General features: G+C 40.5%; 1 protein-coding gene and 1 pseudogene across 1 annotated transcript; one reads left to right on the top strand and one right to left on the bottom strand.

Annotated features, from left to right (window-relative positions):
- Positions 1-367: 367 nt before the first annotated feature.
- LOC146467224 (monocarboxylate transporter 10-like) lies at positions 368-15,640 on the bottom strand. The gene is made up of 4 exons (XM_085126289.1): positions 15,390-15,640; positions 8,573-9,168; positions 1,617-1,986; positions 368-1,011 (listed from the first exon to the last, which is right to left on the bottom strand). The coding sequence occupies exons 1-4, from the start codon at positions 15,556-15,558 to the stop codon at positions 881-883; spliced, it is 1,266 nt and encodes a 421-aa protein (XP_084982415.1). The 5' UTR covers positions 15,559-15,640; the 3' UTR covers positions 368-880.
- Positions 15,641-23,908: 8,268 nt separating this feature from the next.
- On the top strand, positions 23,909-25,528 carry LOC146467223 (uncharacterized; annotated as a pseudogene).
- Positions 25,529-25,963: the final 435 nt, after the last annotated feature.

Raw genomic sequence — 25,963 nt, 5'->3', positions numbered from 1 at the left:
GCTTTAAAGAAGAACGGCAACGGCAAATCTGGCTGATTGAACGAAGATAATCAAATAAAAAAAATATAAGAATTGGATTTAATGCTGGAGTACTACAGTTAGGCTTGTAAACAAACAGAACTCTGAACTGTTGAGTATCTCTTTCCTAGAGGCGTATAAATGGGGATAATTGTAGCCGAAAAAACTGGGGAAGGGGGGGGGGGGGGGGCAAAGGGCTGCCGCGACAGCGACGTGGGGTAAATTAAAATCTTTGTCATCAACTGGGTTTCAGCGATACCTTTTGGAACGGCCAGAGAACCTGTGAGAACCTTTAAATCTCTCAAGGAAGACAAGTCCAATACCGGTTTATCACTAGTAACATGGCGACTCGAGGAGGAGTGGTCAACTGTGTTAACTACGACATTCGCTAAGATTAAAAGGAAACGTTGATTTCAGCCTTGGTGAAAGAAGAACCGTGTGTCCCTTTAAATTTCTCTGAAAAGATTTTTAAATACTACAGTTGAGATCCTTGTCACAGTTTGTGATTTCAACGTGAGGAGAAGTTACATTTTGTTATTTTGCTTATGGACCAGACATAAATACTCGATAAAGAAATCCGGTACCTCATGATACGAGGTATTTTTGCGCGGCTTATGGCTATTTAATAGGGAAAAGAAAATCTGAGCAAGGGCTCTTAAAATCCAGAATGAAATTCGGGGTAACAACTCATTTTTCAAAGATAATTAAGCAACAATAATTGTAAAAGGCTTTAAAAATGCATAACAATATATGGCATTTCTTTTCTCAAAATTGAAGTTTGATCGTCTCTGCCAGTGCAGTGTCTCTCCCAGAATAACCATGCCACGTTTTGAACTCCACGGCTACAATCTCTTCTTGACGTTTAATTAAGATCTTTTGCCTCAGACTCTTTAATGCAAAGAAGGAGAAATGGAAGAAGTGCGCAAACAACCAGTCCACCACCGGCAAAATAGAACGCTGGTGCATAAGACTCTAATTCATCTGCAAGAAAACCTGTGAAAAGATACAATATGTTAATACTGGGAGGAGACGAGGGGGCCACGTCTTATTTTTGTTGTCTCGTCAATATTTAGAATTTTGTTTTTGGGGAAGGGAAGTATTTTTTCGATTTTGGTACGAAATGCGGAGGATTTCTGCGGTAAAACAGTCTAAACCTGAGTATGAGACAATAAGGCTATTAGGCTAATAGTATGTAGAAATTACGTCATGTTTCTGAAAAGCAGCCATCTTGGAACGGCCATCTTTGATTTCTCGTTTTCTCTAAAACTGTGGAAAACGGTACAAATTGACTGAAAATAATAAAAAACCAGCAAAGAAACGTTGAAAGCTTTTCATAAAAGGTAAAATACAAATTAGCCAAAACACATGGCAGTCAAAATCTTGTTGCCTGGGAAAGCCCCATGAGCAGCGAAGTTTTATACCAAAATGTTACAGGAAAAAGATTAGGAAACGTCACGACGTTTGATGGTGTTTGCTATCATATTGAAAAGAATACTGAATGATCATAGGCGGCGTGCGGATACATTCTGCAGCTAACTTTCTAACGTTTTGTTATACCCAGTAGTAGTAGAATGATAAAACTCCGCAACCAAACTTACCAGCAAAAGGAGGAGATGAAAGTATGGCCAATGAAGTCAAACAGCTGCCCAACCCAAAAGCTGATGCTCTCCTTTTATTATCCACACAAGTTAGGAAAATGAGATTGCTTGTTGCTGTGACAGCTCCCTGTGCTACACCGAAAAGCGCGCTGAGAAAGACAAAAAGACCATAACTGTGTACAACGGTGAAAAGAATGACAGAGACCGCAGTAACGAAAGAACCAACTTGGAAAACGTAGCGAGGATTGATGAATTTTAAATTACACACGAATCCTGCGACGAGCCTACCGATGCACGACGCGAGACCAGTGGTCATCAGAAGATGGTAAGACCTGTCTGATGAAATGCCCTGTTCCTGGGCATACTCTACCTGAAAAGAAAATTAAGAATGAACTAAATAGAGAAACAAGGTTTGAAACGTAAAAGAATGGAGAGAGGGAGTTTGACAACCGTTATTTAACATGTCCCTCAATTAACTATGATATAATCAAAAAACCGTTTTGTTCAGCTCGGTCCATAAACTTGCGAAAAAGCAAAAACTCGACCAATATTTTCCCAACAGTCGGACGGAACAAGCCAGTTCTGTCCTGGCCTACTGACGAAATAAGACTAAAACGTCTACGTCTTTAATGGAGATGGTCAATCTGGTATATGCATTTTAGAGTTCTCGCGTTGGTCGTTAGTTTGGTCAAAATTCCATTACCGGATTGAGCAGATTTTTCCTAATTTCGAAGCTCAGTTGGGCGCTTGGGAACGTTCCCCAGATATCAACTAGTAAAACCCAGCTAAAAACTTTGTACCAAACCGAATATTCGGAGGAAGAATAGACACTGAGATGGTGCTCTTTGCATAAACTCTATCTTGTTGCGATGATTTCAACAAAATTTATTCGTTTCTCGTTTGATAAACTCGCTCGTACTCACAAGATCGCTCGCTCAACTTCTCCTCGTGTTCTAGTGTCAAAACCGGTCCTGACCGGTTCGGCTTACGTCACACACGCACCACAGGAACCCCATTTCGGGTCCGACACTCTCCCCCTATTTGATACACGCAAGTGGAGCAAATATAATCACACAGCTCCATGCTTATATAACAGCAACAGTTTTAAAGAGTTCTAATAGTTCGTGACTCCGCAAGTCCCTGGGTCTGTTCACTTGTTCTCTTGCTCTGCAATCTCTCTGATCCGCTTCGCCGCAGCTCTAGGGGCGAACTCTCTGGCTCGAGGATTGAGCTGCACCGAGTTTCTCAACTGTGTGTCCCGTACGTCGCACGACAGCTCCATAGGACAAAGCTGTTGGATTGCTCGCTCCAAGTAGGACTTCCCCGCTCTCAACCTCGCTGCTCGGACGACGCCGTCACGCCCCTTGATGAGTTTCACTACAACTCCAATGTTCCACTTTCCACGGTTGCGCTCCTCACTTTGAATTAGCACCACATCTCCAACTTTCAGTGTCAGCACCTTGGTCTTGTGTTTGAGATTGTGTCTCTCCCTCAAACTTCTGATGTATTCTGTAGTCCATCTTGACCACAGAATGTCCTTGCAGCGACGGAGGTATCTTGTCCTCTTACGTAGCTCCACATCCTCCACTGACTCTGCATCCTCCTCTGGCAGGAGGTTAGGTAGCCCGTGCATCATGACGTTTGGCGTTAGCACCGGAAGTTCAACATCATCTTCAACATAGGATAACGGGCGGTTATTGACGGCCACCTCCACCTCAAGCGCAACTTCTTCAAGCTCTCCGAATGTCAGGTACGCTCATCCCATAGATTTGTAAAATGACTGTTTCACAACTCCAACCAACCGTTCAAATTGACCCCCCCACCATGGGGCTCTGGCGAGGTTAAACTGCCAAAGGATGTTGTGGTGGGCCAGATAGTCTTGCAATTTCTCCTTCCTCATAACACTCTTGAGCCACCTGGATGCAGCCACAAAACTTCTTCCATTGTCCGAATAAATCTTTGTAGGCCTCCCCCGTCTCGCAATGAAATGTTTCAAACACCTGATGAAACCAGCAGTGGTCTGGTCAGTTAGTAACTCTAAATGGACCGCTCTCGTTAAACTGCACGCGAACAGTAAAATGTATGCCTTGCCTTCTTTCTTCTTTGAAATCTTGTAAGTTATGGGCCCGGCGTAGTCCACCCCTACTACTTGGAACGGAAATGTCCCCTCTGTACGATCCACTGGTAAGTTTCCAGGCGGTGGATTTTGGAGCTTTGTCACATGGAACTTCTTACACCCATAGCAGTGGTTAACCACGTTCTTCGCCAGTTGCCAGAGACGGGGAATCCAATACTCTTGTCTCACATGCGCCATCGTTAGGCCGACTCCCCCGTGTAGCGTCAAGATGTGGGCGTCTTGCACCATTTTTTCTGATAAGACTACCCTGGGCGGCAAATACACCGGATAATGTCCTTGAATTCTTCCTCTGCACACATAGATTCCTTGGTCATTTTTCTGAAGGTTGAGTCTTTCTTGGTCTTCCAGAAACTTGTCTGTGGTGCTGTGTCTCTGCTGCTCCCGCCTTATCCACCACTTGACCTGTATCTCCGTCTCAGCTGTTGTCAAGGGTCCGCTTACTCGGTTCCACTTCTTGCTCCCGCAATTTTGAAGGAATCTCATGACCCATGCACTGATTCTGATCGTTCGCCAGAAGGTATGCCTTTCCAGCACTTCATCGAAGTCGTCCCTCGCCTCCACTGCCACTGCAAACACCTCCTTAGTAAGCTTAGCTTCTGCTTCCGTTTCTTTGTTAGGCTCTGTCACTACGTCTCCCGGCCACTCCTCTGGCTTGGACAACCATTGTGGTCCCGGCAACCACACATTACACAGCTGATCTGCCTTGCAGCCTCTGCTTCCTATGTCGGCTGGGTTTATGTTTGGAGTCGACATGTCTCCATTCAATGTAATCTTTGTCGTTGATCTTGCGGACTCTGTTGGCCACAAACTGTTTGTAAGTACCTCCCCCCTTGATCCAGTGGAGTGCGACAGTACTGTCACTCCACCCATGGACTGACTTGATTGGATATCCTTCAAGTGCAACTCTCACGTTCTCCACCAGGTTAGCGGCCATGTGAGCGGACACAAGTTCCAATCTTGGAATTGTAAGATTCTTCTTTGCTAATATTGACTTTGCTGCTATTAAGCTCTTGCTCACCCCGGAGGCTTGCGTAATCACTGCATAGATGGCCGCTGATGTACCAACTCCACTTGTGTCACCGAATACATGCAACTGGACTCCTTCGATCGGCTCCTTGAACCTAGGTATGCTCCGCAGTACTTCAACCTTGTTGGGGAGGCTCCTCACAAACTTCAGCCACTCTTTTCCAATTCTGTCTGACAGTTTCTCATCCCACGGTAGTCGACTGTCGCATACTTCGCGGTATAGGAGTTTTCCCACTAATGTTGTGGGCGACGCTACACCAAGCGGGTCGTACACCGCAGCTAAGAATCGTAGCATTCCTCTCTTAGTGTTATCAACAGGTTCCTCAGGGAAAGTCACTGCAATTGTGTCCTCTCTCTTGTTCCACGGCAAACCTAATATCTTGGATTCACCTTCCTTAACTCCCAACTGTTGCTTTGCGTAACTCTGCTGTTCATCAACAGCAGAGTCGGTTCTCACCGTCTAGCTGAGGCTCGTGGACCGGAACAACATTCTCACTCTCTAGCTGAGGCTCGTTGGAGTTCCACTTGTGCATGGTAAACTTAGCATCCCCAAACACTGATATGATCGTCTTCTTCAGGTCCTGAACCTCTTCTTTGGTGTTGCCCCCCGTGATGACGTCATCAACGTATAGACTCCTCAAGATCTCGTCTACCTCCACTGGGTATTTCTCTCTTAGGCTTTGCAAGTGCAACTTTAGTGTTCCCGCCAACAAGAATGGCGACTGGACCAACCCGAAGAGCGCTCGCGTGAATCTCAAGGCTTCAATAACTGAAGGGTCCTTGTTCTTGAGCCAGTGGAAACGTAGTGCATCCCGGTCTTCAGGTCTTATGCGTACTTGTAAGAAGGCTTGTTTGATGTCAGCTGCTAAGGCTACTGGCTTTAGGCGATTTCGCACAAGAACGTTCCACAACAGATTCTGCAAGGGAGGCCCCGTTTCTAAGCACTCGTTTAACGACGGACTATCCTCACTTGGCTTAGCCGATGCGTCAAATACAATTCTGAGTTTTTTGGTCACGGCAGTTTCCTTTTTCACAGGTTTGTGAGGGATGTAAAATACTCTCTCGTTTGGCTCGTCTACAACTCTCTCAACTATCCCTTCAGTGAGTTGCTCTTGGATGATCTCATCGTACTTGTCTATCAGACCAGGCTCTCTCTGCAACTTCCTCACTAGACCTTGTAGTCTCCTGATACTTCCGCGTTCGTTCGATTGCAGGTGATCGTGACCCGGCTTCCATAGCAAACCCGATTCATACCATCCTTCGTCACTTCGGTTCAGTTGCTCAGAGAATTCGGCAAACACGTTTTGCTGGTCTGCTTCTGGTCTATCTGCGAGTCCTTAAACATCTAAAGAGCAGAGTTGTTCGTAGTCCGCTGCCGATGTTTTCGTCAAATAAACGTTGGATAGCGCGGCTTCTCTCCCTGTGGACATCATCGTCCACCCCAGCATAGTGAACTCAGCAATGGGCTCAGACGGCTGACCAATTCTAGGTTTCGTCTCAGTTTTGATCCTTGAGTACTCGCTGGCGCCGAGTATTACATGAATGGGTAACTCACTCTTCTTGTCATCGTCATCCATGACCACTCCCTGCAGGTGACGATACTTGCTGATCAGTTCTCCATAATTCGGATTTGGGACTGTGAGTAGAACACCCTTGTCCACCTTATTGATCTTCGTCATCATCTCAAACTTCCCATCAACACTTTTAACCGTTACTAAATACCCTTGTACCTTTTGAACTGTTGAGCAAAGCATCATGTCAATCTGTCTATGTTCGATATGAGTTGGTCGCTTGTTAAACCGTTCAATCAGAGCCGCTGACGCATAAGAGCTACCCGCAACTGTGTCTAGTAATGCTCTGCATTTGATCCCATCGACGAACACCACTACCACCGGATAAATAACAGAACCCTCACCAGTTGCCAACATCATTTGACTGTTGCTAGGCAGCCTGTCACAAATAGACGTGTGATGTCTGCCACCGCAACGTGACAAGTGTACTTGCTGTGGCACTCCCGTGCTTGATGTCTTGTTCCTGTACAGTTGAAGCATAGTTTCTTGTCACTCAAGATCTGCCTGCGCTGGTGCAAGCCAGGGACTTTCTTGCACTGGGTGGAGCTGTGATCCTCGCCATTACAATAGATGCAGTTACGCCCCGCCTTCGCACTCTCATCTTTGGTCTGGTAAGCAGGATTTTTCCTTGCTTGGAAGCGATTTCGCGGGTCACGGTTCGGAGGATAACGACTTCGCAGGTCAGGCTTTGGTGGTTCAGGTTTAAGGTTTTCGCTGACAATAGGGTTACGGTCACACCACTTCCTCAGGGATTCGATTAGCTCTGCAAATCCCCACTCTTGCCAGTTATCGTCTAGTCGTACCAGATCCGCTCTGATTCCAGGTAATTTATCAAGCGTCGCACGCACAAACCCTCCTATTTCGTTAACCTTGCCCATGGTCTCTAGCACTTGTATGTGACTTGTTAGCTTCTCGTAGAAATCATGGATTTTTGCTGGGTGTCCACCATGAACTGTGGATAATCCAATTATGCATTGCATATGTGCGTTTGCTACCTCACTGGGTTTACCATACCTGGTTTTCAATATGGCTTTGGCCCTTTCGTAACCCTCCGTCGTGAAAGGGAGTCCGTCAATGGACGCGCGGACACTGGATACTAGTAACTCCTTCAGGTAAGAAAACTTAGCAACTTGAGTTAGTTTAGCCTTGTCGATTTCAGTTTCGAATTGATTCCAAAACCTCATCCAATCCAGGAAAGTCCCTTGAAATTTAGTTATCTCCAGTTTTGGCAATTTCGCTCCGACACTGCTCAAATTCCCAGATTAATATTCCTCCGTGGATGCCTTCGCCGTTTTCTCAAGACTCGCTCGCGTTTCGTGTTTAGCCTTTTCAAGCTGGATCTTTTCCTCCAAATTCCGTTTCCGTTTCTCTTCCTCGCGTTTTTCCTCTTCGATTGATCTAATACCGGCAGCTACATATTCCACTTCTTTAAGAATTCCCTCAAATTTACTGATTTGGCTATCTAAAGTTTCGGACCAAAGTCTGGCCTCTGCAGGATCATTCCCACTTTCAATACGCAACTCCTGAACTTCCAATTTGAGCTGATGTGTTTTGTCAATAACGTGCTCCAATGCGCTTCCATGCCTCTCAATTGTCTTCAGGTCTCCGGTCTCGATTACTTTCGCTGTATCTCCCGCTGTAAATTCAAGCATTTTCAGTTTACCTTGAATCTTCTCCTGCATTGTTTTGACTTCACCTTCGGCGCTCATGTTGTTGACTTCGGTGTTTCTTCGCTGTGTTTACATGTAAAATTCCTCTCGTCGCTCACTTCTCGCCGCTCGCTGTTACTTTCTCGAATCACAGGTGTCCTGGCAGGGTCGCCACCTTTTGTTGCGATGATTTCAACAAAATTTATTCGTTTCTCGTTTGATAAACTCGCTCGTACTCACAAGATCGCTCGCTCAAATTCTCCTCGTGTTCTAGTGTCAAAACCGGTCCTGACCGGTTCGGCTTACGTCACACACGCACCACAGGAACCCCATTTCGGGTCCGACAATCTAAACCAAGCAAGGAACAAATCTTGTTGTTCAGAGTAAGCTTATGAGGCAACTTGCGGTTTTAGTCGCATACTTGCAAACGCTCGCCAAGTCCATTGATATCCCGTACCAGTCACAACTGAAATAGAGCTCATTTGGAACAATTTGGATTTTCAGTAAAAGTTGTCACTTACGCCCCTTATAGCCCTTTAATTTATGAACCCAAGGCAAGTGATTGTAACTTACCAAGTGAATGAAAGGGACATATGTTCCTGCACAATTCAACGTAAAAACCAAAGAAAAGACAGTGAATGTCGGAACTCTCCACACGGAACAGTCAACTATCTTCATCTTGCCTCCTGTTTCATTATTTTCATCATCCAATTCTAATGTAGCTGAATCTTTTGGATCAGTTTCCTCCACATTGGGATCATATACTAGCGCTGAAAACCCACTAACAAACATAATTCCTGCCAAGAACCTGAAAGTGTTGTGTAAGCCAAAGTTGTCCAGCAAAGTTTGGATTAGCGGCGCTACCAGAAACATGCCCATTCCAGAACCAGCCGTTAGCATCCCTGTGGCCAATGGTCTCTGTCTCTGAAAATATTGTGCAACCACTAGGAAACTTGATGTACGAATACAGCAAGCACCAAAACCCACAATTAAACTATATGTGAAATAGTAAATGATGATGCTTTGAGCAAATGATGTCAAAATGAGGCCTACAGTGAACGTTGCTACTCCAATTATGCTGACTAGGCGACAGCTGAGTTTCTCTGTTATACGAGCAGCCACAGGACCGGCAAGAAAGACAAGTCCCAGGCACAGGGAACCAATCCAGGCTGCAAAAGGAAAGTACAATAAATTCGATTCAAATTAACCTACTATTGATTGTAAGTAAATTTGTAATAGCGGAGCTCCGCGCGCCGGAGGCGCGCGCGCGGACTCCCATTGATAAGAGATTTTGGTAAACCCATGTATGCGAAAAATTTTGGTTATGACGTCACTGTCCGACCGTCCGTACAAACGTCTGCCCCTCTATGTAAGCCACCGTGAAATGTCACACTCAACCTGGGCGGCAATACGCGTTTTTTCGGTGGGAAGTGGGATGGCTTACTTCTTTTAGAAAAACAAGCGATTTTGAAGAAGAGTTATTTCTTGTATGCGTTGAATATGTTGTCAAACTACATATGTCGAGAAAGCAGGCGACTAATAAGCAAATTTGAAACCCGAGAGCGACGAACAAACAGGCAAAATGTCAGTTAAAAACAAACATATGGTGAGCTGGGTGAGTAAGCAACTCCAGGTCCCAAGGAAATTAAATTCAATTTTATGGGCAACTGTCGGTAATTTTCCATATTTAACATACTTCAAATTATACACAAATACTTAAATCGTGGCCATACGACAAATATTCGTGGATAAACTAATTTTGAACATTCACAGAGCTATTCACAGAGTTATGTTTTGTGTTGGACTTGTGTAATTCAATCGCAGCGCTCACTTGTAAAAACGCAGTAAACGTTTAAGGTTACCCGGGACCTTCAGAGGTGTCTCGCGTTTAAGCGATGTAGCGCGTCCAGTTTAAACTGTAGATACCTAAACCCCTATATCAAATTAAATCTTATAGAGCAGGCTATCAGACTAAACCAAGAATTTTGAAATAAAATGAATTGTCGAATTTTTCACGACCTCTAACTGCGAGCGTCCGAATCACCTTTTTAAAGCTACAAGTCAAAGTGAATTTTGTTTTTTGCTAATAGGCCTTATCACGGTTTCGACGCCATTTTGACGGGTAGGCAAACAGGCTTGAAATAACAGTGTTTGTATGGAAATCCGATGTCAAATAATTTTCATAAAACATCGCTTCTAAAAAATTCATGAATTGGAAACTTTTGGCACTATAAAAAAGATTTTAAGAACAAAATTGGAGGGTTGTAGCTGTGACAGAAAGCGTCCAGTCGTGTCTTGAACTTTCCATACATTTGTCTGTAAAGCGAACCAGCCGTGAGCTGCTACTAAAAATAGTTCGCGGGAAAAAATACAGGGAAATGTATGAAAAGTTCAAGGTTACCCGGGACCTTCAGAGGTGTCTCGCGTTTAAACGATGTAGCGCGTCCAGTTTAAACTGTAGATACCTAAACTCCTATATCAAATTAAAGCTTATAGAGCTGACTATTTAACAAATAGATTCCATTTTGCCGTGCGTCTGTACTCTGATAACGCACAGATGACGTCAAAACGTGGTGAGAACAAAGAAGTACGCTACGAGCCTCAGGCGAGTAGCGTGACTGATGTTCTCACCACGTTTTGACGTCCTCTGTGCGTTATCAGAGTACAGACCCACGGCAAAATGGAATCTATTTGTTTTATACAATAACCAAGACATTTCAACACATTTCGTGAGCGAGCATCGCGTTGCCTGAGCTGAGTCGAAAACTTTCCAGCAAACTCACTTTTGGACTAATACACACATGCAATTGTGATCTTCTAAATTAGAGTATAATCCGAAAGAATTTCGCCAACAATATTTTCAAAACTAACCTTTATTTCAGAAGGAAATCCTGACCTCAAAATATTTCAGCACGTAAGTCGCTTCACTGCGACTTGTAATCGATTACTCGCCATTACCGGATTTCTAGTGGCGACATGTTTCGACAAATATTTGCTTCCTTTTCACGTCACAACAAAGTTCTAGCTTTCCTATCTGGTTGAGGTCACTCTCAACGGTCTTTGTCCAATTTTTTATTGAATGGTTTTCCTTTCCTGAGAAAATTTGGCTGTGTTTGTCCGCTACTCGCAAAAACAGTTTGCAAAACTTTGTTGACCAGTCGCTCTGGCTGGACTCTAGACTCTGATCACGTGCGCCGGTCACACCACTCGATGACGTCAATCGTGCGTCTATACTCTAATCACACACTCCTCTAGACCAATCAAAACGCGAGTTTTACACAGTTCATTGTATAACAAACCATACCAAGAATTTTGAAATAAAATAAATTGTCGATTTTTTCACGACCTCTAATTGCGTGCGTCCGAATCACCTTTTTAAAGCTACAAGTCTAATTGAATTTTGTTTTTAGCTAATTTAATTTGCCCCTCAGTTTTCTGCCCCAAAGCGCTAAAAAAACGTGTCTGCGCTTTGCCATATTCAATCGCAGTGAAAAGTTATAGAGCATTTTTGAAATAGGATGAAAAAAATGTGGAGAAATCGTACAAAAATCACTCTCGGAGAAAAAATATTTGGAAAGAAAAAATTCGCAGACACGTTTTTGTTGTTTATATGTTAAACTAGCTACTGTCCAAATTTGAAGGCAAACGAACAAATTCCTTTTGAGTTTTAGCTCTCTGAAGTGGCTCCTCCAAGTGAAAAAAATTTATTCGAGAAAACAGCGCTAAAAATTCGGCAATTCGTTTTATTTCAAAATTCTTGGTTTAGTTGGATAGCCAGCTCTATAAGCTTTAACTTGGGTTCAGGTATCTACAGTTTAAACCGGACGCGCTACATCGCTTGGACGCGAGACACCTCTGAAGACACCTCTGAAGGTCCCGGGTAACCTTAAATATTTCGGACCACAACCAAACATTATCTTTCCTGTACTCTCCTTTTGTTAACGTTTACTTATAGACTAGAATTATTTTTGTAGGAATAATATTTACAGAGTTATGTGTTGTATTGAATATTTTGTGTTGGACTTGTGTAATTCATTCGCCATTCTCAGCGCATAAGTTTTGTAAACACGCTCTAATTTTAAGCGCTCGCTGAAATATTTCGGACCACAACCAAACATTATTTTTCCTGTATTTTCCGTTTGTTAGCATTTACTAAGAGACTAGAATTATTTCTGTGAGAGAAATATTCACAGAGTTATAAATTGTTTCAAACATTTTTTGTTGGGCTTCTCTAATTCATTCGCCATTCGCAGCGCATATTAGTTTTGTAAAATCGCTCTAATTTTTAATTAAAGCGCACACTGAAATATTTCGGCCCACAACTAAACATTATTTTCCTGTATTCTCCCTTTGGTAACATTAACTTAGAGACTAGAATTATTTCTGAAGGAAAAATATTCTCAGAGTAATAAATTGCTTTGAACATTTTGTGCTGGACTTGTGCAATTCATTCACAATTTACAGCGCTTAAAAGTGTTGTTAACACGCTCCAATTTGAAGCGCTTACTGAAATATTTCGGACCACAACCAAACATTATTTTTCCTGTATTGTCCGTTTGTTAACGTTTACTTGAGGACTAGAAATATTTCTGTAGGAGAAATATTCACAGGGTTATGAATTGTGTTGGACATTTTGAGTTGGACTTGTGTAATTCATTCGCCGCATAAGTTTTGTAAACACGCTCTAATGTTAAGCGCTCACTGAAATATTTCGGACCACAACCAAACATTATTTTTCCTGTATTCTCCGTTTGTTAACGTTTACTTAGAGAGTAGCGTTATTTCTGAAGGAAAAATATTCACCGTGTTATGAATTGTTTTAAAAATTTTGCGCAGCGCATAAGTTTTGTAAACACGCTCTCATTTTAAGCATTTTAAGCTGACGCTTAAAAAGTTTTGTTTATATGCACTTAAGATGTATACATGTATAACTCAAGACAGGATGAAGAATTTGTAACGTTATTACGTTCAAACAATAAGCAGAGTGGCATGTATATAAATGCCATTAAAAAGAAATTGTGGAGCTCCGCTTTTAGGCTTGGCTATATATATATATTAGTGATTTTTAAAAATTAAGTCCTCATTCTCTCTCTCTCTCTCTCTCTCTTTCTTTTTTTTAATTGAAAGATAATAAATACCCATTAGATTCCCGCTTGCTGTGTGACAATCGGCCAAGAATATTAATATCAAAAGAGTATTAAAACAAACACAACTTTCTGAAACATCGCTACCATTGACACAAAAGATCAATATGGTTGTCTGAGCAAGATGAACAGAGCCGTTCATTGCAGCCGTGAGAAAGATGGGTGTTTCTCTTAAAAATTTCTTTAGAATTATTTTCATATACAGTCGAACCTGTATAAAGCGTCAGTTGTCAACTCAAGTCAGTTGTCAGTTGTCAAGTTCCCAAGTCGTGGGAAGGCTCCAGAATTGAAAAAACACATTTACATTTCTGTAAACGCTATTTAGAAATACATAATAAGTCATCCAACGTTGCATGTAGAGCTGAACTTGGCAGATTTCCTCTTATCGTTGACATAAATAAAAAGATACTTAATTACGTACACTATCTCCAAGGAAAGGATGAACATTCTATAGCAAAACAATCCCTGAGAATATCTGTTGACCTTCATTATAGCGGTCAAACTTTCTTTTACTCCAGTCTCATGAAGATGAGTGAATACTATAATTTCCCCAACTTTAATTATTACACATTGAATGAAAATAACATCAAACAATATATAGATCTTATGAAAAAGAAATATATCTCTTATTGGCACCAAACCCTTCAACACTCACAAAAACTCATCTTTTATTACACCTATGCTTACCTAGATCTCACAAGGAAAAACGCTTCTAGGAAAGCATTAGTGAAACTAAGAACAAGCAGCCACAAGCTTTTGATTGAAACAGGAAGATACGACAACATACCCCGTAATGAAAGGGTGTGTAATGTTTGCAACCGTAAAACCATTGAAGACGAAATTCATTTTTTATTAGATTGCACAAGTTACTCTTCTTTAAGAGATATGTTCTTTTAGTAAAAGAAACTTTACTATCGCATATAATGAACTCAACAGACTATTTTATAAACACTCAATTAATTTCATTTGTTTCCTCGTGCTTCGAATTGAGAGATAAACTTCTCTCCGGAATGATTACTTCTACTGTATGAAAAGTTTAAAATAAGCAAAGACTTCAGTTACTTTATTTGTCTATTTTATTTTATTCTATTTTAAGTTATCTTAAGAATTAGTTAACGAATCAATAATTAGCTATGAATAGCTTTTGCAATGCTGTATTTGTTATAGTCATGCAAATAAAGCTTGTTGTTGTTGTTAAGTCCCGAAAATTACGTTCCTTGACTACCGCCGTAATTTTGACCTGCTACAAGCGGTCGCAGTCACCCTTAACTAAGTTCCAATGAGCTGTTTCTATTGTCTTGACCTGTTTTAAATGGTCACTTTGTGAAAGTAAACTTCTCAAATACGGTTAGCAAATAGTGTGCCAGGCAATTGAATTACTAAGCAACTACAATGCTGACTGTAGTATCTTGGCGTTAATGTTTTGTAGTCCGTTTTTTTCTGTATTCTGCTTTGTCGTACCATTTTATCGCTGCAGTTTTTTAACAAAGTAAGTAATTTTGTGAACGCTTTTGTGCATAACGTGTACACTAAGTTGTCAAATGTTACACAAAATGTCACTTTGTTGTGTTTGACATGTATTCTGTGCAACCTGTATTAAGCCGTCGCTTAGTCATTCCCCGAGGGTGACCGCTTAATACAGGTTCGACTGTACTGCAGCTAAGATCCTCGAAAAGTTCCACATTGGCCGGCTGCCATCTGTGAGTCTCAACGCGAAAACAATTTGGTGGCATTTTAGCTTATTATTGAAGCTCAGCAATTAAATATTACGGATCATTCACACAGTATACGGCAAATATGAAGTTGTCTAGATAAAAGCAGTGAGGAAATTAATTTTAAGAAAAACACGACACTCCTGAGTTTTACAACGGACATGTTTCAGCAGTTGCCTCTGCCATCTTCAGTGTGAAATGAACAACAAATTACAGTGGAATATAAATGCTAAAAAAATTACAATAATAATAGAAATAATTAAGACCATAACAATAGTAATACATATATTTGTATTTAAAACATATAATTGTATTGTATTTAGAAATTTTTAACACAATATTATATTCTTTTCAAAATCTCAGCCTCGGGTTTATTCTTAGAATATTCTAAAAATTTCGCAGATTTCAACCTCGATATTCTTATATTCTTATAAATTCTTGTAAAAAAAGAGTGTAATCAAATCCGTTCCGTGACGGACAAAACGTCAGTGTATATACAACTGAAAAACATTTTATATGACAATTTTCACATACCGGTCTCTTGCCTGCTTGAGTTAAACCGTTTTATGATAACTGGAAACAGAACTCCAAAGTTGATTACAACGCCCATGTTTACCGCTTGGGCGAACGTAGCACATGCACACACCAAGTAAGACCAGCCACTGTCCTGTTGTCGGGCGGGACGATTCGAGGAAGAGCGCATTGCACTGAGCTTTATAATACACCACAATAGTTTTTATCGGTGCACTGTGTGTATCACTCAGGCTTTTATTCACAAGTGGAAATTCGGCATCCTAGTATCGAGTGTTATTACTCAACGCTTTGTAATCCTGTCCAAATATGGTTATGGAACGCTCAATAATCGTCGTCTGCACGAACAGATATCTGACAATTCTTTAAAGGGGCGCGCGTTGGCGGGATGCCAGATGATGGACAGCTAACGTGGCACGCTGCCCCAAGGTGGCTACAATCATCTCATATCGAACAAGCTCGGGTGTATTCGTTTTGTATTTTTTGTTTTTGTTTGTTTGTTTGTTTGTTTTTCTACCAACCACGGAAAATAATTGAATCTTGCTGCTTTACTGCTATTTTCTTTCTCCCTGACGTGTACTGTTGCCATATTTGTGGGGCATGGTGTAATGCCTCTTAATCATGGCTGTTAAACCAATCAAAACTCTGGAACTGAGTTTATCTGAAGAGTCCGTATCTAATAATCTGCGATATACGTTATTTCGTGTGTAGGGGAGAAGAATGTAACAAGTAAAGACAGCTTTTCTAAGTAAGGCTGTACTTTGTTTTCAAGATGTTAGAGTAATAGATCAAAAACGAGTGCAAGTGTTTCCAAACACCGAGAAACAGATCAAAAGCGAATTGTTTTTAATGCACGCAATGTGACTATGTGTTGTATTTTGTCGTAGTATAAAGTGGCGGAATTGGGTAGAACTATTTAATAACAAGAGTGAATTAAAAGCCGTGGACAATTTGCGATTGTTTGTTTATAATTTGGTAAATAGTAAATGAAATGACGGACATTTAGCGGCTGAAACAAGCAAACAAAAAAAAAATGAAATGAATATTCAATTTGTATGTGAGTTTTAAAGGTAGTATGTTGTAGAGAATTTATATAACGCCGCATGCTGGCGCTCGTGTCCGAATCAGCACGATTTCTCGTTCCCAAGTCGTGGTGAATGAAGCCATCCCAGCTTTAAATAAACGTAACAATAAGTTGGCCGGCTCAATCTTCCAAAACACCGCGTGATTTTAGCCAACTCGGCCAAACGGCTTCCGCGTATCAGGCGATATTCCGCGCGCTTTCCAAAGATAATTATTGAACGTTCATGTTTATGAAATTATAATTTTCAATATAATAGTGTCAATGAGAATCAAAAAGTGTCGTGACGTGATCAAAACCTGCTTGCCCGGGTATCCAGTGCTGGCAGCACGCATCCACGAATTAATTAGCGGCGGTTATTTTGAGGCAGTTTATGATTTGTGAATTAAACTTTCATATATAAAAACCTTTGTTATAAGGACGTTGAGGCTGAGATAAACTAAAATTTGAGAACATACGAAGAATATTACCCAGGCTGAGATTCAGTAAAAATCATTTTTATTACGACCAAATGTTTTTGAAATGAACAGTGTAAATACCGATAAAATAATACATGTTAAAATTCAGTCTATATTGTCCAATTAACGCAAATAACAGGTGTCTTGGTCACGAGATATTATAACAGAACGTCTCAAGAACTGTTCAGGCTCAAATTGCCAAAAACTTAATTAAGAACGTTCAGCCTCGGCCCCTAAATTAGACGCATCTATTAAAAAACAGTGTAGCCTCTTTGGTCCTCAGACTGATGTGGTGCGTTTTAGTTTTGCCGTTTTTCTCCTTTCTCCTGGACTAGTTTTAGAATTGAATTGTGTTCAAGTGAGCCCTTGAAAGAGTTTTTTGTTCTTCGATCGTACGCATATAAGACGTAAGTTTCAGCGAGCAAATTTCATGTCAAGATAAGGCTAGGTAATCCGTAGGCGGCATATGTTAGCGGATAAAAATGATGGGCTTTTAGCTCGAAGGTTATACAAAGAAAAAACTGTAATATCCATCTTTAGTCAGCGTTGTGTCGGTCTTTTGTCGCCCCAGTTCCAAAGCAATCATTTCAACTAACAATTATTATTGCATCTGATCAGTCGATTTTAACTCGCTCAGGACCAGCGAAGATCACTAAGAAGGGTCTGAGGGCAAATCAAGGTCAACCCACCGTTTTGCTTCAAAGATATAGATGTACGAATTACTTGCTCTGGACGGAAAAATTGTTCAGGTATCACTCTTAAAGTACAGGGTGTTTCAAAAGTTCGTTCCGATTTAAAGTTGTTCATTTCTTAAACAAATCAATTGTTTGTTAGAACTTTTTCAATAAATTGAGGTAGATTATTTATTAAAATGGGTGGCAATAGCAATTTTAATTGTCAACTTGATGCCTTTGTTTCGATTTTCGCGCCAAATGTACACACGCGCGTTTTCCCGCCATGATTTTTTTCCCGAACTTTCTGTTTTCTCTGTTACGAAAATGAAGTCAGGCATTGTTTATGCAAGAGCGCAAGTAGCCATATTACGATCATCTGGTCATTCAGTCAAAGAAATCGCTAAATTTTTTAACAAGACTGAACGTTGGGTGAACAAGTGGTCGAAAAGAGAGTGCTTCGAAGACAAACCAAGACGCGGGCGACCGTCTGTTTTGACGAATTGTGCTCGAAAATCAATCGAGAAAGCAAATAATATAAATAATATAAATATAATAATATAAATTTCTATAGACTCTCTTTAGCAAAGAATATCTTAATGTTTATTGCCTACGTAACTCGGCTGTACATAGAAATTTCTATAGACTCTCTTTAGCAAAGAATATCTTAGTGTTTATTGTCCACGAAACTTGGCTGTACATAGAAATTTCTATAGACTCTCTTTAGCAAAGAATATCTTAATGTTTATTGCCCACGTAACTCGGCTGTACATAGAAATTTCTATAGACTCTCTTTAGCAAAGAATATCTTAGTGTATATTGCCCACGAAACTCGGCTGTACATAGAAATTTCTATAGACTTCCTTTAGCAAAGAATATGTTAGTCTATATAATTCACGCAACTTGGCTGTACATGGAAATTTCTGTAGACTCTTTTTAGGGGAAAATATCAGTTTTTAGAAAGAACAAGTAATTTTTTATTATATTTCACGTTTTTTTGCGTAAAAAACTATTCCTGTGTTACAGTTGGTGTATTGGTTTTCATTTTACTTAGCTGTTTACCAACAGCAGTTGGAAAGGTCCGCGCTGTTGTTCTAACAAAGTAGCTGTTAAAAGATACTTAGATGAATACTACTGAAAAACATTTGAAATAAACTCAGTCAAACAAACAAGAATGTGGTCAATTGTATAGGAGTAACAGCTGATGGGGTTTTGGAACTCAGTTCAATAGACATGATATACTAGCCGTGATATATCTTTTTCCATCTTGTTGGAAAACGTGCTTATACCACAGTTCCCTTTTTTCCAAATTACTTACTTCAGAAAATGCGTACTTAAAAAATTACGTGTTAATTGCAAACGGAACAATTCAACAAGGAAGATTGCCAAGAATCTTCAGCGGAAAAATATCCAAGTTTCGAGCATAACGGTGTGGAGATACATGACTAGGAAAGGATGGAAGGCTTTCAAGCGAAAGAAAATACCTCTGTTGAGCGAAAAGCAAAGAAAAGCCCGTTTGAGATTTGCCAAGAAATACGCGAAGCTGACAGCAGAGGATTGGGACCAATTTTTTATTCACAGATTAATGTCCTAAATATCGTTTCCAGTACCCAAATCCAAAAAACGATATTGTATGAGGCTCGCAGGAATGTGATGTTCCTCCAGCTTTCCAAGTGAAGCAAAGTGCAAAGGTGATGTGTGGGGTGGCATGACGGGTCGTGGGCTCACAAAGTTACACATGCTACCCACAGGCCAGACCGTAACTTCTGAATACTACATCAACCAAATCCTTGAGAAAGAAGTCAAACCGTTAAAATCAAGGCGCCAGGTTACAGGTGGCCCGATAGAGAGGAGGCTGTTTAGCTCAAAGAAAGAGATGACATTCGTTCAGGATAGAGCACCGGCTTACAACTCAGAGATGGTGTCAAAAGAATCTGCCAAAGTTTATAGCCAAGGATGGCTGGCCAGCGAACTCTCCTGATCTCAATCCCATTGAGAACATCTGGAGTATCATTGACGAGACAACGTTCAAAGATCCAGCCCCCAAAACGATGAAAGAGCTGAAGAGGCGACTACGCTTTGCATGGAAAAATGTGACTCTTGACACGCTAAAGGAACTCACACATTCTATGCCTAGGCGATTAGAAAATGTCATTAAAAATAAAGGCGGGCATTCTGGTTACTAATAATTTAAACGATCGAATGAAAAATAAGCAAAAAATAATATACCTAATTTTTAAAGAGGTAGTTCAAATAAATAATGAAACGTTAGAACAAAACAAATCGGAACGAACTTTTGAAACACCCTGTAAATTAAATTGTAGTACTAGGACGAAAATTAGAGCAAAATCCATTGTGTATAGTATTAAGATGAAAATTAGGCCAAGATCCATAGCTTATAGTATTAGGATGAAAATTAGGCCAATCTCCATAGTGTATAGTATTAGTATGAATATCAGTTCAAAATGAATAGTATATAGTAGTAGGATTAAAATTAGAGCAAGTTCATAGTGTATAGTGTTAGGATATAAATTAGTCCAAATCCATAGTGTATAGTATTGGGATGTAAATTAGGCCGAAAACTAGAGTGTATAGTATCAGTATGAAAATTAGGCCAAAATCCATTGTGTATAGTATTAGGATAAAAAAATAAAGAAAATATCGAGTTCCAATAACAAGTTCACGCCCAGGTACCCTACAACGGAAAAGATGAACGAAGGACTTTTAAAAGTCTATCCAATCGTCTCTCGCAAATCGTCTTTGTCCATATCTAATAACAACCCTCGGTGCTTCAAAACGAGGGAACTTGGAGATCGAAAGCGAATCAACCATCTTGCAAAGGGTCTCTCTCATTCAGGGAGTGAAAGGAGGAGAGACCCTGAAAAAAAAGAATGGAGAGCGTACATTTAATGAATATGAACTGGGGAAATTGACTTAAGATACGTGGATTTAATTGAATGAAGATTGTTAAAATTTAAAAAAGCGATCTCTGGCTAAAATGATTAAAAAACTACGAGCTTTCGACTGTCCGAACTGCAGTCTTCGACGGGTAAAATGAGTGATCAGAAAGCGCTGAGAAAAAATTTAAGGAGGAGGAGGGAGGGAGGAGGAGGAGGAGGGAGGAGGGAGGAGGGAGGAGGGAGGGAGGGAGGGAGGGAGGGAGGGAGGGAGGGAGCTTTCAATACCCGAAAAAAAGAACATTTGAGGAACACCAAAACTGCGGCCAAAGGTTCTGGAATTGCTAATCACGCCGGGTCCAACAACCATGTCATTGATTTTGAAAACGCGTCAATTATTGACAAAGGCACCTTCAGAACCAGAAAAACATTAGAAGCGTGGCATAACAAGTCTTGCCCGTTACCTGGACAATACAACATTCTTTTAAAGAAACATTCATAACTATTTAAATTTTTGTTATTTCGCAATTAACATTTTTTGTTTAATTTTTTTTTTCTCAGCGCTTTCTCATCACTCATTTTACCCGTCGAAGACTGCATTTCGGGCAGTCGAAAGCTCGTAGTTTTTTAATCATTTTAGCCAGAGATCGCTTTTTTAAATTTTAACTATGAATGAAGATTGTTGGATTCAATCAAGAAATTCATAAGAAACAACCACTAGCCCCGACCACTAAATTTTCCATGAAGTACTGATATAAAGGAAATAGAAAACAGCTTGTCCGCAGTTCGCGAAAACTCGAACCCGGCAACAGCAAAACCATCCGCTTACTTCACTTGTATTAATATCTCTATTGCAACACCAAAAAATTGATGTTTCGTGCTCCTTATATTTGGACGAAATGATTTGAATGAATAGGGAAAGTTGAAATTGAATAAACATGACCGTTCATGTATATTTCAAATATAAGAATTAAATTTAAAGCAGCAGTTTTATAATTTCCATTTGAACATGAAAAATTCTGACCTCCTTAATATTTCTTTCCCAAAGGCTTATATAGGTAATTGAAGAAATAAAACCAAAAGCTAGACACGAAAGACAGACGTGATAGTGAGACAGCAGCGTGGCCTAATTGAAATTCATTGCATGTCATCAACTCGAATTTAGCGCTCACTTGAAAGGTTTCAACTTAGAAAGCTAACAGGGATATGGAACCTATCTGTGATATCCAAAAATGTTTCAAAGATAAGAGCCGAAGGGGTGATTGATAACCAAGCTCGTAAATAAAATTTAATGGGCTGAGACCTAAAACAGTCCGAAATTTCTATTTCTAGACTCACTGTTGACGTTGCAACTGGTAAACGGTTTGAAATTAATTAGGGCATTGAGACCATCATTTCTCCAGAAATGTTTCATATAATACAGCGTAGATCCTCGAAAAGTTGCACATTTGCCGGCTGTCATTTGTGGCCTCAAAGCGAGAAGAACTTGCCGGCATTTTAGCTTATTCTTGAAGCTCAGCAATTAATCTAAAATTAAACATCACCAATCATGCACACTGTAGACGCCAAACACGATGTTGCAGTTTGCAAATTATCCCAGAGGTCCATTCTAAATCTATCTTCTCGTGGTCAGATACTAATCAAATCCGTTCCGCGACGCAAAAAACCTCAGTGTATATACATGCTTCTAAAAATCATTTGAGATGACAACTATCACATACTAGTCTTTCCCCTACTTGAGTTAAATTGTTTTATGATAACTGGAAACAGAACTCCAAAGTTCATCACAAGTCCCATGTTTACAGCATGGAAGAACGTAGCACACGCACATACCAAATAAGACCATCCGCTGTCCTGTTGTCGGCCGGGACGATTAGAGGAAGAGCGCATTGCAGCGGTATAGTACACGACTTGTAACTTAATTCACAAATGAAAATTCAGCATCCTTTTATCTTGTATTCTTATTCAGTGCATTAAAACACTGTCCAAATATGGTCATGGGGCACTCAGTAGTCGTCGTCCGTAACCAAAGAGACGCGCAGCGCCCGGGGGGGGGGGGGGGGGGGGTTATTTTCCCCTGACTTCTACTCTACTTTCCTAGGATCTTAGCTGTATAATATGAAAACATTTCTAAAGATGTGATAGTCTGAATGCCGTAATTAATTTGAAACCGTTTACGTGTCGTTACGTCAACAGTGAGTCTTGTGATCTCTGCCCATTTATTTACCGGCTTGGTTTTCAATCGTCCCTTCGACTCTTTTCTTTGAAACATTTTTAGACCTTATAAGTTGTATATTCCTGGTGGTTCTCTAATTTGAACGCCTTTCAAGCGCTTAATTGGAGTTGATGACATTGAATTTTAATTAGCCCACCCGCTGTCTCGTTGTAGCCTTACTGTCTTTCGTAGCTAGTCTTTAGCTCATTTCTTCAATCACGTACATAAGCCTTTAGAAAAGAAATATTATAAAGATCATGTCTGTATGGCAACCGTTTACAGTGCCATATACAGTACTATTAATGTTACCATCTACCCTGCAGCCTTACAGTTGCTTTGTCTACCTTCTCGCTACAGTCCAACCTTTGCTCTCTGTGCCCTGGTGCTATTGATAGCTCTTTGGAAAGGAAAAACTGAACTGATTTGTTCTGTTGGAGTCACGTTTATTTTGATATAACACTAATTAATTATCTCTTTACAAATCGCGTTATGTTATGACTATTTTGGCCTATGTTCAAGGCGAGTATTCAAGGGGTGTAATCCCGTTTCGGAGATCGTTTCTTTTACGCATGAAAAGTTCTTTGTATAGAGTATGAGAGGATGTAGATATAGTGATTTTTATGTTATGCTGCAGAAGGAGACCGAGACTCGAGTGCAACAAAAGCTATTGTTCTGGCCCGATCACCCGCAATAATAATTTAAATACGTTCGCTCTTGGATGGCCAATAAGAACACAAAGAACTCATGAACATCAGTCAGCGACATTTGATTCACTACCTAATGTTGAGGACAACATTCTTTTTTGCGGGGAGTAATGTAGAGAACTGGAACTAGACACTAAGTTTACCATAAAGGACTGGCACTAGCCTGAAAAGAAAAGCTGAGAGAATGTAAAACTACTGATCGCTGTAGAGCGAATAAAACAGTTCTTTGTTGGATTTTTGTTGCTTCATGGGCGTTATGGACTAAAAAATTCTCCTGATAAACTGATGTCCAAGTTGGTCGCATACTTTGACCCTAGGTTTATAATGATAAAGAAGGTACGGAGTACTGACGCAAAAACACAGTGGTATAATGAAACGCCGTTTTATGAATAATTTGCTTGTTGTGTCTATCTGTTGTCGAGGCTTGTGCATACTCTTTAGAATAAATTCATACTGATGAGTCTGAGGTTTCACCCTTGGAAGACCCTAAAAGCAAATGAACCATTTGTTGACACTTCGCATCTAGGCGTGATAGCGATTATCAAAGGACGCTTATAACAGTCGGTTTTGTTTCGACAAGAGGCTGAAATAACAGTCAGAATCATTCTCTACGTAGATATCATTTTGTGTTATCAACGCTTAAAATGAAGATCGTGTGTGCAGGATTTAGCAAAACGGGGACAAAATCTCTGGCCGAAGCTTTGAGGATCTTAGGATTCACGGTCTTTGATCATTTGGAGCACTACGAATACCATTTCAACGAATGGGTTGATCTCTACTGCGAAGGAAAAAATCCCTGATTTCGTCGCCATGTACAGAGATATCGACGCTGTCATTGGCCTACCAGCATCGTTTTGGTTTGAAGAGATTCGCGAAGCTTTCCCTGATGCAAAAGTCATTCTCACTTTACGAGATAATGAAGATGTTTGGGTCCAGAGCTGGGCAAAACAAGCCGAATTTTCCACGCATTCAGGCGGGTTTTTAAAAAGATTTGTCCTCGACTTCCTGTTTCCAATATACACCAGCCATTACTTCTCCTTTCTCTACCCATTGGTTATTGCAGCATTCGGCAGCATGAATCCAAAGTCCGCGCCAGTTGCCAAGAAGAAGTATCGGGAGCACAACCAGCGAGTTCAAGCGATAATCCCAAAGGAGAAACAATTGATTTACAATGCGAACCAAGGCTGGAAACCTTTGTGCGAGTTCGTGGGGTGCGATGTTCCAGATCAAGACTTCCCGAGAAAAAATGTGGGATTATCACTAAGTAAGAGCTTTTATTCAGACCAACTTCAACGTCCAAAGCGTAATGTATTTTTCAGTATGGCAATTTTTGTGTTGCTCCTGGGAATGTTGTATTTGGTGTACTAGTGGGGATACGATAAACCAATTAGTTTTGCAACTAAAGGCTTAATGGTTCGATCTGATTTTCCAGAGGACTAAGGCCGAGAATTTTCGATAGAAAGGATAATAGATTCTTTGCTTTCTAAATCTTACGTGGATAAAACATATCCGTTGGACGAACCACAAAGACTACTTTTGATTACAAAGGAAGCTTATAGAATAGAAGGCAATTACGAAAACCAACAATAGGTTGACACAAGTATTTGCGTTGCAAAATGGCTCCATACAGGATATACTTTGATTATTGTAATAAACAATTGCCTACTACGACTGAGTTGCTAAAGGACAGGACATCGAGACGTCACTCCGCGAGGTGAGTGAAACAACTGCCACAAACGGCAAATTAATGTCCCAGTTTATATAGTTAAACACAAGCAAAGTAACGAGGTCTTGACAATCTGCGACCCAGCGAGCCAGCGAGGCATGCGAAGCAGACGTGCGAGGCACTCAGGTTAGCCTAAAAAATACTCCGGTTAGCCTAAAAAGCACTCCTGTTAGCATAAATAGCACTCAGGTTAGCTTAAATAGCTCCCCGGTTAGCTTCACGGTTAGCATTTTTGTTGAGGGCTGTTCATGCCTCGCATGCCTCCCATGTTTTGTTCATGCCTCTCACGTCTGCGCTGACTCACATATCGTATACACTCAAAGTAACGCCTCAGTGTATTGCTTAATTCAGTTGAATACAGGTAAATAAATGCCCCAGCGTATTGCTTAATTTGAAAGGACGCAAATTAATGCCCCAGTATATCACTTAATTTAAACACAGGCAAATGAATGCCCCAGTGTATCGTTTAATTTAAACACAGGAAAATTTATCTATTGCCGGTTTTTCACTGTCAATTTTTGTCACACCATTGAAAAAAAAAATCGAAACCATTCCATGAATGAAGTCAAGAAATTGACATGTTATAGATGATAAGTAAATAAGAAACCTGTTCAAGGGTCAGGTCTGTGCGGTATTCCGTACTTGAGTTATCAGACAAAATATTTCACACAAATTTACAGAGCTTTGTATGCAGACGACATGTTGGTGTCCCTCCGAGGAACACCAACATGGCAGCTGCAAATAGGGAAAAACATCTGGAGTTCACTTTTGCCAGAAAAGAGGTTTGTGTGCCCTTGTGAATTTTCGAATGTTTAGATAAATATT

The sequence above is a fragment of the Pavona decussata genome, unplaced genomic scaffold (assembly GCF_977016875.1).
Source record: "Pavona decussata unplaced genomic scaffold, jaPavDecu1.1 SCAFFOLD_137, whole genome shotgun sequence".
In the NCBI taxonomy this organism is placed as follows: domain Eukaryota; kingdom Metazoa; phylum Cnidaria; class Anthozoa; order Scleractinia; family Agariciidae; genus Pavona; species Pavona decussata.
Note: the sequence above shows the minus strand (reverse complement) of the source record. Positions and strands in the feature narration are given on the sequence as shown.